This window comes from Channa argus, chromosome 8 (assembly GCF_033026475.1).
Source record: "Channa argus isolate prfri chromosome 8, Channa argus male v1.0, whole genome shotgun sequence".
In the NCBI taxonomy this organism is placed as follows: Eukaryota; Metazoa; Chordata; class Actinopteri; order Anabantiformes; family Channidae; genus Channa; species Channa argus.
In genome coordinates this window covers 25,307,555-25,320,663 of record NC_090204.1, presented here as the reverse complement: position 1 = coordinate 25,320,663, position 13,109 = coordinate 25,307,555, and the positions used below count along the sequence as shown (strand labels likewise).

At 40.0% G+C, this 13,109-nt stretch overlaps 1 protein-coding gene across 1 annotated transcript in view; it reads right to left on the bottom strand.

Moving 5' to 3' along the window:
• tns3.2 (tensin 3, tandem duplicate 2) overlaps positions 1 to 13,109 on the bottom strand; it is a 47,932-nt gene that overhangs the window by 12,451 nt on the left and 22,372 nt on the right. The window contains exons 14-16 of the mRNA XM_067512469.1: positions 11,117 to 11,250; positions 9,146 to 9,254; positions 8,985 to 9,053 (exon numbers count right to left, since the gene is read on the bottom strand). Of these exons, the coding sequence (XP_067368570.1) occupies positions 8,985 to 9,053; positions 9,146 to 9,254; positions 11,117 to 11,250 (312 nt within the window). The remainder of the gene's footprint in view (positions 1 to 8,984; positions 9,054 to 9,145; positions 9,255 to 11,116; positions 11,251 to 13,109) is intronic.

Genomic DNA, 13,109 nt, shown 5'->3' with positions numbered 1-13,109 from the left:
CACTGGGTGTTTGCTTGTTAGCTGATGAACTGCAGAGTTGGTGATAATTCACTGTGGGTTTGACCTTTTTCACATGACAAGTGTTCATTCGATGTATTGTTGAAAAAGTGTTAATCAGTGGATTTCTGAGGGAGGACATGCTGCTTTCTCCTTGGTGTCACTTAGCACTGTATGAGAATGTGATCACGTGTCTGACTTTACCCTCTGTTCTTCAGTAAGAATCAATCACTCCCTGTCCCTGCTGTGCATTCCCCCTCCTCGAGTGTCTGAGCATTTGTCTGCTGAGAGGACAAACTAAAAGGCAGACGTCTATAAATCAGACTCCTCAGATCTCCGCTGGTGCTCGGACTGACAGTGTTATTGACTCAGTGAAGTGGCAGGGTTGAGAAGCCAAACTGTGAGCTGGCTTCAGCAGAGCTTTATATCAACATCCAGAGTGCAAACAAGTGGAGAAAGAGAATGAAGCAATGGTAAACTATCATCACTGGGGTGTTTATGGGTGTCTGAAGTATTCTGATAATGAGTTGCTGGCTTTATAAACAGCAGTAGGAGCCACTGGTGGTTTTGCTGCCATGATTTGATGGCACTGGACTTTAATAATGGTACTGAATGAGTCTGAGTTGCATAAATGTCCCAGATATATGATGATGTTTTCAAGCTGAAGTGAATTTCCTCAGACTTTACTCATCTGGAAAAGTGATTGTGAATTCTTTCTTCTCCTCTGGTGCCTTCATATGTGACAATAGTCTGACCTCAAAGATTGGTTTAGTTTTTATTATGACCCTCATAGTTGTTTTCAGCCGCCTGTATTACAGCTGAATGTGACTTTGCATCCTGTTACTTTGAGATAACATACGGTGTAAGAGGAAAAAAAATCGCTGTGCCCTTTTTGGCTTTTCAAAATAAAAGGATGCAAATGTTTGCACCAAATCGTATAAAGTCTTTCTGAGCCTACAGGACATGGTTAGCAGGGTCATATTAATTCTATCACCAATTAATTAATTCCTAAAACTGACCAGGAACTGAACACTCAATGTCCTTGTTCATTTCAAACATTCTAGGCTTGTGACACTACACAGAACACTTGATAAATGCTATTGTTTCCCTTTTTTTGGTCTCTGCAGCCTCAGATGGCCTTTTGTCTACTGTGCTGTCACCATCGTCCACCGCTGTGACTTACACTTTCTACATTTGCTGCAGTCCTGCAAAAGTCAGTCGTTTCTCACACACCCAGTGGCAGAGCAGTCACTTATCAATAACTTTGTCCCATTGAGAAATCTTTTTTCTCAAAACACTGTCCAGAAACTCTTGTTTTCTTATGGGCTCCATTATTGAGTGAACTAACATCTAGTTCTGCTATTAATGCCTGTGTGATTATATGCATTATTTTCCTGAAAGAACATCAAATTCAAACGAGGTAATGTCACTGCATTTGGTGATTCTTCACACACTGTATGTCTGAACTATTTTTTGCACAGAGAAACTCTAGTTTACACTGGCAATTAATTGGAAATAATTAAACTGAATTTACTTATGATTGTGATTAATTCACAAAATCATCTCCAGAGAACTGTTCTAGAAATAAGAACAAACTTTACTAAGTCACACATGATGAATTCTTGCTTGTTTTGTCCCACCCTCATTCCAAAACCTTTAACTATAAAGAAACAAATCTCTACAAATAAGAATGTGAAATTAAGGTTTGATTAAAGACCAAACTGATTAGCACAAGCTGTAAATAATGTTTCACCTTAAAAAACGAATTACTTCAGCTCTTGTTGCATCTGCTCTTATCTTCTGCAGGGCACATATAACATCGAAGTATAAAGGCCTAATTCGTTTCATGTGTTTTTAGGCATAGATCATCAGTACAATTGTGATTAGCCACTTTAACTTGTGGCTCAGTCAGATGTTGTTCTGTCATGTATGACAGCTGTGGCACATGTGGGAAACCTCCACAGTAATAAGCAGCCCAACAAAAACTAGAATCTTCAAAGAGACTTTTAGTTCAACTCAGGTCAGTGGGGCAGAAAAAATGGGAGAAACCGCGAATACATCAGCCGTCTGTGTCTGCACGATCGATGCCAAAATAGCCTTTAACAGGATGAGATCATAACCATAGCAGTGGAACAAACCACCTCACAATCTCACCAAGTGTGAGACGTTGGAGGTGCTGTCCAGAGCATTAGCTCAACAACACAAAAATGTATCTTATACATAAAAAGGAGAGGAGGGTTTGGAGGAGGGTTAAAGGCATCTGATACAAAGATTCCAGAAGCTGCAAATTGCCAGAGGACTGGAGGAGAAAAGGGAAGTGTTTGTGTGCACGTCTGCCCCCCCCAGTAATTCCCCGGAGAGAAAGCGGCAGAGACACTGTAAATGAGAGAGAACGAGCAGAAAACACAAGGCAAAAGAGGAAAAGAAGCAAGAAGAGAAGGAAAAGTTTTCCTAAACTGCTTAGATTTGCAGATATTAAAATGTGAGTTTGGCTGGTTTGTATTTACACACTCACAGAATTGTGAGGAAAACACTTCAGTCACACATATCCTTTCATATTTGTGACATGTGAGCGTGCACGTACATACCGAGAGATGCGGTCATGATGGTGCCACCCTCAGAAGTATCCTAAAAACAGCCGGTTTCCTGTTCACCTAAGGCTTTAGGATCACGCCTCCACTTCCCTGCTCCACAGTTTCTGTCTCTTTCTGGTTCGCTCTGCCTCGCACCGTGAATGAAACTCTGCCTAATACCAGAACCTCCTCCTCTCTTTCTTTCACTGTTTGAAAGCCATAAGAAGTCTGCTCGCTGGAGTTTTTCTTTGGGGGCTGGATCATTTCACTACCATGCCCAGTTCCCTTCGTCCCCCAGATGGAAAAATATGCTCCCTGTTTGTTCCTGGCTTGTTGTTGCACTGCTCAACGTCTAGATTCATATGAACAGAGGGAAAGAATGAAAGAGTAAGAGAGGGAGGGGAAAGAAGAGGTAGAGAATCCCCCCATCCTTGTCTGCTTACCCTCCCTCCTTCCCTCCCTCTTCTTCCTCTCACTGACCACTGAGCATTGTTCCTACTGGCACACTGCAGTCCCTTTCCCCCAATCAGGGTGGATTCCTCTGGGGTCAGAGGTCACATGTGGCCTTTTATGGACCACAGAATGGAGGAGGAAGAAGTGGTGGTTGGCGGCAAGGTGTTTGGGGGGGGGTCTGGTGGTTTCTATGGCCTCTCTGTCAGGGCATGTGTGTCCACTCCCACCATCTGCTCCCCATGAACACAGACACAAAGGCATGCAGACACAAACTTGCTGTGTCTTCTGCCATGTGTCCAATCTCACCACATCATAAATTACATCATAAAGCTCTCGATTGAATTGTGTTGGATGTACTTTTTTTTCTGTGGAAGCATGTGCTGCATGCCTTTTTTTTTACCTCAGTCACAGGAAATGAGCTGAAAAGAACATTAGCGATGTCCATCTGTGACACTCGTTTATCGGCCCAAAGGTAATTTGAAATATTACAGCAATGCTGTTTCCAGCAATGCTAATGTAAATAAACCTACCACATCAGTAAAAAGCATTTTGGGAAATGTGCTTATTTGCTATCTTACCAAGATTTAGATGACAAGACCTACCAATGTCATGTCTGTGCAGTAAATATGAAATCAGGCTCTGGTTAGCTTAGCTTAGCTTAGCTTAGCATAGACAGGAAGCAGGTTGAAACAGTCTGTCAACATAGTCAATAACTTCACATCTAACACTGACTCTAGTTTCATATTTAGTGGACAAATATGGAAGGTGCATCAAGCAATATCCAAAAGTCCTTAAAGAACAACCTCAGTCATTTTCTAGATTAAATCTATCAGCAATTAATTAAACTGGCCGAAAACTGTCCGGAAATGTTTGTTTTCTCAGTGATTGTTGGTGAGAATAATAGATTTGTACACAGTGAACTCAAATTTGTATTTGTAATTTCTCCATCTCATAAAATCTTTAAGAACACTGCAATTATGCATTTATTGCTGTAATGTCTTCGTCAAGTGTGAGCTCACCCGAGAACACAGTATCTTAGCTAAAGTAGTCTGTTGTATAAACTGCATTGGTTATGGCTGTAAAATATAATAATGTTGAACTAAGAAGATCATAAGTTATTGTCAGGCAGCTAAACTTGAGCAGCAATGACCAATTTGAACATTTTGTCATTTTTATCACAAAATCAGCTGTTACGCAAAAACCTTGCTTGATGGGAAAAGTTAGATCTGTGATCATCATCACAAAATCAGACAATAAATTATGGAGGTTATCTGTACTTTCAGGAATCTGGGTGTATTTTACAGTGGTTGGAAGTAAATGATCACACAGTAAAATGTTCAGCTGACTTCAGGAAAGATTTTTCTCCTTCAGAATGTGTCTTTAATAGTTTTTGAACAGTGATTGGATGTCTACAGCACAGAGTGACATACAGTGACTGTGAGTAGGGAAAAAATAGCAAGGTAGAAAATGCAATGAAGTCATGTTCTGGATCAAGAACGGCCAAAACATTTATATGAAATCACAGATTGTGCATCTAAGCATTCACTGTATCCATCAACTCTGTCCACATGTGCAAATGATTTAAGATTTGTTATGATGAAAGAAAGATATTTGTAATTCATGTGCTGCTTGTTTTCGGCAAAATTATTTATTTCCTCAAATCATGATTTTTCTACCTAAAAAAAGTTTATTTAACAAGCTACCCTTTAACCCTGTAATTAAATGAGCTTTCTGAAGATTTATAGTAGACCACAGACTCTGTGTCTTCACAGTCGTCTTTAATTAGTTTGGAAGCTGAGTGCAGCAATGCAGTACCCTCATGTTGGCTGTGTCCCTGTTTCTGCAGTTTCTACAGTTATTTACTACAGTAGGTACAGTGCCTGGTGCAGGATGGAGTTGTTACTCGAAATACCTGAAATGCTGCTTCTTATTTAAAATGTACAACCACGAGAAATAAGTTTCTCTTGTGCAGTAATGTACACAGGGAAAATAATCACACACTGCCTGACACTGTGATAGCTGCTCTTTTTGTTTTGTCTTCTTATGGTATTATGCTAAGATTTCTCTTAATTTCATATCTATCTATCTAAGAGTATCATCTACCTTGCACTTGGACAAATAGCAAATACCTTATGTTGCTACCTCCTAATCATCAATTCAAGCCCAGGGGTTCATCTGAGCTCCAAGCCCAGGGATTACAAAGAGGTAAAACTTATTAACACCTCACAAACATACAGATTTACTTTGAAAGAGGCTCAGTTGTTTCACAAAACAGCTTGACTCTTTAAAAAAGGTTAGTCAAACAGGAGGGAGTGCAGCTGCTGGGGGACTATTTTCAGAGGTGGATTAATCCATGTGTCTTCCTGTTGTATCAGTATTGAGTATATAGGCATCTGGAAGGTTTGTGTAGGATTGTCTAACAATACACACAGTATTTGTAAGTGTAACTTCATTGTTATCAGAAAATGTTAATAGCTTAACTAATAAGTTAGTCCTGGTATAAAAATCCATTTTAATCAACGTTAAACTGCTTTTGTACTGGTGAAAAGTAACCAGTATTACTCACGTACGATAACTGTACTGCTTCAGTCATAGAACATATTTCAGCCTGTGGTTTTATTTACTGCACAACATATTTGAAATCTAGTTACGAAGGAGCATAAATTAAAGGGACATGGTTGGATGATTACGGGTGAAATGTGCAGAAAAGTTTAAAAATCCACATATAACATCTAACATCTGACTACGAGTGCAGACATAACAACATCTTCTGAATGAAAGCTGCCTGGGTGAGAGCTTCTGTACAGATCACTGTTTATTTAGCTTTGGCTGCAGAACATGAAGGAAACCTTGTTACCTGACACTTCAAAGCTGCACTTGGCCATCGCGAGGAAATGCAGGTCCGTGTTTAGAGACGGCGGCAAAGTTCAACATACAGTTATGAGTGAAGTTGAAGCGGCTCAAAGCCAAACTGATTATGTCACAGCTACAGGAAATGCAGTTAAAAACAAACTGTTTCTCAACCAAACGCTGCAACACAAAACATTTTGGGACACTGGTACTGGAATCTGCTGCTCTCCTCTCAAACATTTTAGCATCTTTCCGCTAATCTATTGATTTTACAGCCCACAAAATCTGTGCTCTCAGGTCCTAAAACCTAAGCTGCATATGTAGTTTTAGAGTAGTTATACAGTAGAATTGTAATAATAACTCTGGACATAACACTGGAGAAGCACGGTGGTGGAGGGTCGGAGCGACTGCATCACAACTCCACAAAGTGTTGAACCGTTCTTTAAAACTTGTGTTTCCATATTTGTTACTTCAATTAGAACATTTATCGTTTTATGCCATATGTAGAATAGTTACAAATCTCAGATTGTTAAGAAAACAACACAGAATTTCTTGACTCTTGTAAACAGCTGCAGAAGCTCACAAACATCAGCTCACACTGCTTCAATCCCAGCGTTCCCAGTCTGACCAGCCTGGTGAAAGCAAAATGGGAGCTCGGCTGTGCTGCTGTCTGCTGGTGCCCACAGTCATCACTCCCAGACATTACAGTAGCCTTCCAGTCAAATTAAACACTAATGAGCATAAACATTAGGTAAAAAAGATTTCAACCTAAACGCTCTGCCCTGAGGTGGTAAATTGTTTCCCAGATTAACATCTGCCTTTGACGCCGGAAACAGGAAATGAGAGCGAGTGAAGCAAATTCTGTGTCCTTTGTTAAGTCTTCTGTCCGGCAGAAAGAATCAACACAAAGCTCGTTCTCCATCCAGCCTCCTTTCTCCTCAAACATGTTTACAATAAACTCGCAGTTTCCCTTTATAAGAACGACCGGCCTGTGCAGTTTTCCATAGTAAATATCACTGTGGTTTTAATATCACAAAAATAGTTTCTATCTTTACTAGATTCAGACTCCATCACTTTTCTCAATTTGTTATGATGCAGCCTGATACTCAGTTTTTCTCAATACTCTACAGTCAGTACCCATAATGAGTGAAAACAGAATGTTAGAAGTGTGACTAGTCTCCCAGTCCCTGGTGCTGGAAAACATCCCCACAGCATGATGCTGCCATGATTCACTGTAAGGATGGTATCAAACAGCTTATGAGCGCTGCCTGGTTACCTTCAGATGTAACGTTTACAATTGAGGCCAAACAGTTCAATCTTGGTTTCATCAGACCAGAGGTTCTTGTTCTTCACAATCTGAGAGTCCTTCACTTGCTTTCACTTGTTTAGACTGAGGAGAGGTTTCCATCCTCCCACTCTGCCATAAGGCCCGGATTGCTGGAGGGCTGCAGTGATGGTTGTGCTACTTGAATCTTTGTCCCATCTCCTCAAAGGTATCTCAAAATCAGAGTTACTTTGAGGTTATGGTTCTTGGTCGCCTCTGACCATACTATATATCTGATATAGTATAATGTCCACAGTGGGGTCTTCTGTAGAGAGGTGTGTGCCTCTCCAAATCATGTCCAATCTATTAAATTTACAAGTGGACTCAACAGTGATCAAGAGAAATGGGAGGCACCTGAGCTAAATTTCAAGTGTTGTTGCAAACGGTCTGAATAAGACATTTCTAAAATTCAGTTTTCGTCCCCGTTATTATGGGGTACTGGGTAGCCTACAACACAATTTATAAAAGTGAAGCTTCCTGACTTTCTGAATGCACTGTACAAGTGCATTCAATATAAATACTGTGGTATAACAGTAACTTTTCAGAACATTGTGAATTTGCTGTTGGGTTGAATAAAATGTCTATCTATCTTGTTCAGCAAATACTGGGCTTTGTCAAAGAATATTTGTAATCTGGTCTCATTCTGGTCTGTGCGCCAAAACTGCTCACAGCTGTTACAAAACCACAAGAGATGACTTTTTTTACTTTTTTCCTGTCTCACATGGTTTCTTCACCCTTGGCTGTATGTGGCTGCTACTGTGTTTTTAGTGAACTTCTGACTGCAGTGTGTAATAGTGACACAAACATATAGTGAGTGGTGAACAAAAAAAGCCACTCTGATATGTCTGATACTTATATCTGGTGGTTTGAATGACTGAACTCACTTATACCTAGATTTAAACCACAGGTACTTGTATCTCTGTTTTTCGGGGCGGCAGTGGCTCAGTCGGTAGAGTGGCCGCCTACCGACCATAGAGTTGGAGGTTTGCTCCTCGCTCTTACCGACCACATGTCGAAGTGTCCTGGGCAAGACACTGAACCCCCGACAGCCCATTCCCATCCCCAACCATGCAGCACCGGTCCCAAGCCCGGTAGAAGGGCATCCGGTGTAGAATGAACATGCGGACAAATGATCCACTTCTGTGACCCTGAACTCGAAGCATAAGCCAAGAGGACAAAAAAATAATAATTGTTTTATTTTTGTTTTCATGTTTAACCTGTCATAGATGTTGTCTCACTGTGAAAAATCAAAAACATGACAGCAGTTCAGATCAGATATGGAACTCGACCAGTGAAAGACACTTGTGTTTTGTGACACTTGAGTAAATTCCTTCTGCAGCTGTGTGGTACATATCTCCTCAGTCAGGATGTCCCACCAATAAAAGACCCTCCCCTCTTCTCCTTTCCCCTCCTACAACAGGACATGAGTGGACATCCTGCCTGCAGTGGTCTCTTCCTCTGTTAGCGTCAGCTATTATTAGCAAACATCCAGTATCAGCTGTCCTGCACAGAGCTTGGTTCTTTTTTTATATCCACCAATAGTCATTTAAACCTAAATATACCAGGTGCAAAAGTCCTGAAACTGGCCATCCGTCTGCCTCTAACCAGGCCGTCTCACCAACAACTGAGCTATGCAAAAGTGTGTGTGTGTGTTTCTGGTACAGTATGTGACACCAGGAGGAAATTCCAGCCAACCCGTGAACCCTTGTACAGCAGCAAACAGGGATTCGAATGTTTAGGCTTAAACTTTAGTTGTAATGATCACACACAGACTTGGGAAAGTGTACCTCGAGTCCAGCTGTGTTGGTCCCCCCGCCCGCCGGTCCGGAGCTGGGAAAACTCTGTGAAATTTTTCACTAGAAAGAGAAAGAGGATACTGATAAGATTTCAAAATGCAAACACACGCACACACACAGCCAGAAGTGTCCATTTGGACATTTTCTCTCACCATAGGGAGTTGGTGGAGAAATTGGGAAGGACGGAGTTTGTGGTACGATGTTGGAGCTCTCTGCTTGTCCCCAATAGTCCAGACTGTTGGCTTTGTAGATGTGCATATGCTTTTAAAAACAACCGAAGAAAAGAAGAAATGATTAAGGAAGGAATGTCAACATTTCAGCCCCATCAGTCTTGTGATCTGTGTGTGACTACAGCCTGTGTTTTGGTGTAAACCTTCAGGCCGTCAGTGCCACCCAGCCATAAAACCGAGTCCAAGAGCAGTTTTTTTAAAACTGTGCAGGAGCATGTGCAAAAGGAATAACGTGTATGGAGTCCTGGTCACCAAACCTCGAATAATCTTGCTCAAACTCATCAAGACCACCCAAAGTGACAAGCCCAAGACTAAACACGGTTTTTAAATTGAAAAAGTAAAAAGATACAACATGAATACTGGTCATACTTTTCATAGGCTTCCTGTTTTCTCTTAGTACAAGAATTTAGAAATGCTAGACATGTTCTCCCTCTCTGTGATGCAGTCCACCAGTTCGGTCTCTAGTGTTTACATCAGCTGGCAGATACAGTGTTTTGTTCTGTAGTTGTCCTGTTGGTGAGTTATGAAATATGGCTGGATCATTTATTTTGTGCATTTATGACTGTAAATACCTGATCTGAAATGCACATTGCTGATAAGGCAACACCTCTGTTTTCAAGAAGGTATTTGAGTCTGCTGAATTTTTTTCAAACAACTAGAAGAGTGAATAATGCTGTACTGCAATTACAGGCCATCCTCTCCATATTTCCAGTTTTGTTGCTCGGTTATGGTCATCCTGTATCTGCTTCCACATGCAAGATAGTTACTTAGCACAAAGTAGATACATTTGTTGCAAAAACAATTATAAATGCAATATAAATAATTTACCAGCTTTTTTTTTACCACTTTACATTTTGTTCCCTTGTACATGGAAGTATGTATTAGTATGCGCTGTACAGCAATACTACTTTAGGTTATACTGCGTAGTATTTTTTTAAATGTGCTATACACTGTGACTTGTAATCTAAAGCTTAAACCCAAGATGATAAAAATATGAACCTATAAACTACATGTTTCGTCTCAAGGAAGAACTGATTAGATTTTGCTGGTTAAAGGTTAACGTCAAAGCAACCTCGTGTTTGTTCCATTCTTGTGATCGTGATATCTGGAAGTTTTTCATTACATCGGGCACAAGTCCACTTCGACTCATGGATGAACTGATAAGAATATGAGGCTGGTCAGACATGCATGTAAACTCATACTTGACTGGTTTTTGGACGCATTCAACCATAATCCAGTGTTTCAGTTTTTTTAGTTATAGTTTGATATAGGTAACTCTAGCTACTAGTATTAAATGGCTGCAAGTTGAAACCGTGTTAACGAGCTGTGGAATATAGTAAAAGTACTGTAAAAGTTACATGTACTGCACTTAAGTTAAAGTTTGTGACACATGCACATTACCGGTATGTTTCTCTCTGTCAATTCTCCAACTTTTCTATTTCTTATGCGCCCACTATTTACTTTGCAGATTAATTGTTCATACAAAACACACATGATAAGACTAAAGTGTAAAAAGTTAAAGATTAAACCAGTAGTTCCCATGAGTGGCCTTTCCTTTTCCACCACCTCAAATTTCAGGTGTGGATGAACTGGGACAAAGGGACATTTCCCTTCCAAGTTATGATATTGTTTAATTGTAAAAGCAGTTTGAGGCCCAAGGATGTTAGAGTATTTATAAATTCCCTCGAATTACTACTTGTCTTGTCTTGTTTGCTGCCCCCTTAGGTATGTCTTTGTACCCTTTGGAAGGGCCTGAAACCACAATTGGGAACCTAAAAACTGTAGCTCCACCTCAAACAGCAACTCAATTCATCAGTTTATTATTGAATTATGTAATATAATAAGTTTTAATAAGTATCTAAAGGATCTACTTCTTTCCCCGCTGGTGTTTACCTGAGAGGACGAGAAGGAGGGACTATGAACAGGGGAGCCCCTGAACACAGTCTGAGGCCCACCCACTTTCCATCCTGGACTATGCAGACCAGAGCAGTCTGTTACATCGTTGTCCTTTTTCTGCTGCTTCCATCCTGATCATGAGCAGGGAGATACAGACAGAGGTGAGGGTGGGGGGAGAAAAGGAGAGACAGCCAGTCAGACAGATTCAAATCAGAAATGTCAAACTCAGTCATGTGATGGCCATAAAGGTAAAGCTCCACACACTGCTGTGTCTGTTCTCTTATTAAAAACCATAACATTAAACAATATTGATGCTTCAGGACGTCCAGATGCCAACTTGGCACCAACAGTTGATGACAGCCATTGTTTTAGTTTGGCATGTTTGTGTCTGACAAAAACTTCTATCAGTAGCCGCAATTATCGGGGTAGAGCCTGTGCAACTGAGCAATGTCGTGCTGGAAAACAGAAAAGCATCTGTTGGAACAATCAGTTGTGAACAGATCATCATCCCCTGGGCTTTAATTTAAGTCACATTACACAGATGCTGCACTCAATCCCAATAGTTGTTCCCCTGCAATTTGAGTATAATGATGATGTTTCCCTATTTTTTAAAAATCTGAATTATACAGAGTTGGTTTAGTGGTTTAGTTTAACTTAACGCATCAGTCTAGAGGATCAATAAATGAGTACAGTGACCTCTCTGCATATCTCATTCAATTTATATTAACAAAAATGTACAAGTGCTTGTAATTAATGGTTAGTTCTGTTACTGATTGCATTAGAAAACAAAATGTATTATCAGTTTTCTTTATTCTCAAATAGAGATATTGTTATTAGTCTTAATAATTCATAGTCCATCAGTAGTAAACAACAGCTTTTTTAAGTTTTTGTTTGTTTACACATAAAAATACTAATGAATATATACAAACAAAAGAAAATGAGAAGGAGAGTTGTATAAAACCCTTGTTGGGATTTTTTTCAGGATACTCATTAAAGTGGATCATTATTGGTCCTGGAAAAAAAGAGGAAAAAGGAGGAAAGAGCAAAAATGTACAAACTGATTAAACATGTTAAGATTACATACTAAAGGGCACTGTACAAAGTTAAACCATCTCGTTTAGATACTTACTGGAATTTTTTAACACGAGATGCAGGGCACTTGTTATGATTAATTAATTAATTAATTAATTTCTATTAATTAAATCCAACTGTAATGGAGAAGTTTGACCAGGAATTGCAAGTCTTATTGTAAGTGATTGATAGATTGAACAATATTCACACAATAGTTTGTAAAATGTTGTCATCTCTCTGTATCTTGCGCTAAAGCAAATTTGTGAGTAACCGAATTACATGTGCTGTCTTTAGTACTACATCCATTCACTGTCTGCAGCCTTTAGTGTTTGCTCACAATGTGTGCAATGACCTTGTCCACATGACCCAGAACAAGGCGATGTCATGTTCACTCCAGCTGTGTAAACGTCTCCCTATTAATAACACAGAGTGAACAAAAGTGAATAGTTTGGAGCTGCAACGTGCAAGAAGGCAGTAAAAACAGGAGTAGCAGAGTAAAAACTACATCCTGCAAACCTCTCAGAAACATCCCACTGTCCTGTCACTGTCCACGGCCATTAGCAACTTGTGTATATATAATTCTGCACCATGAAATCCGGCCATTAGTTAGACTGGCTTTTCTTGCATTTTTCGATTTGTTTAAATGGTAGACTCGTGGGCCCATTGAGACAGAGGGGATATAGTATATAGTAGTCTTTCTAGTTTGTCTACCTGTACCATGAGTTCAAAGATAAAACTTGTGACCCTAACAAGGAAAATACACAAAGTTTACACAAAGTTTGCCATATTTTCTGTGAAGGTGACAGGCGTAACCGGAGGTGTTATGCTTAGGTGTCATCTGAATGTACGTTTGTCCTTATGTCTATCTGTCCCATTTTTAGAAACACCCTGAGAGACTCTTGGCAGATGTCAAGATCAC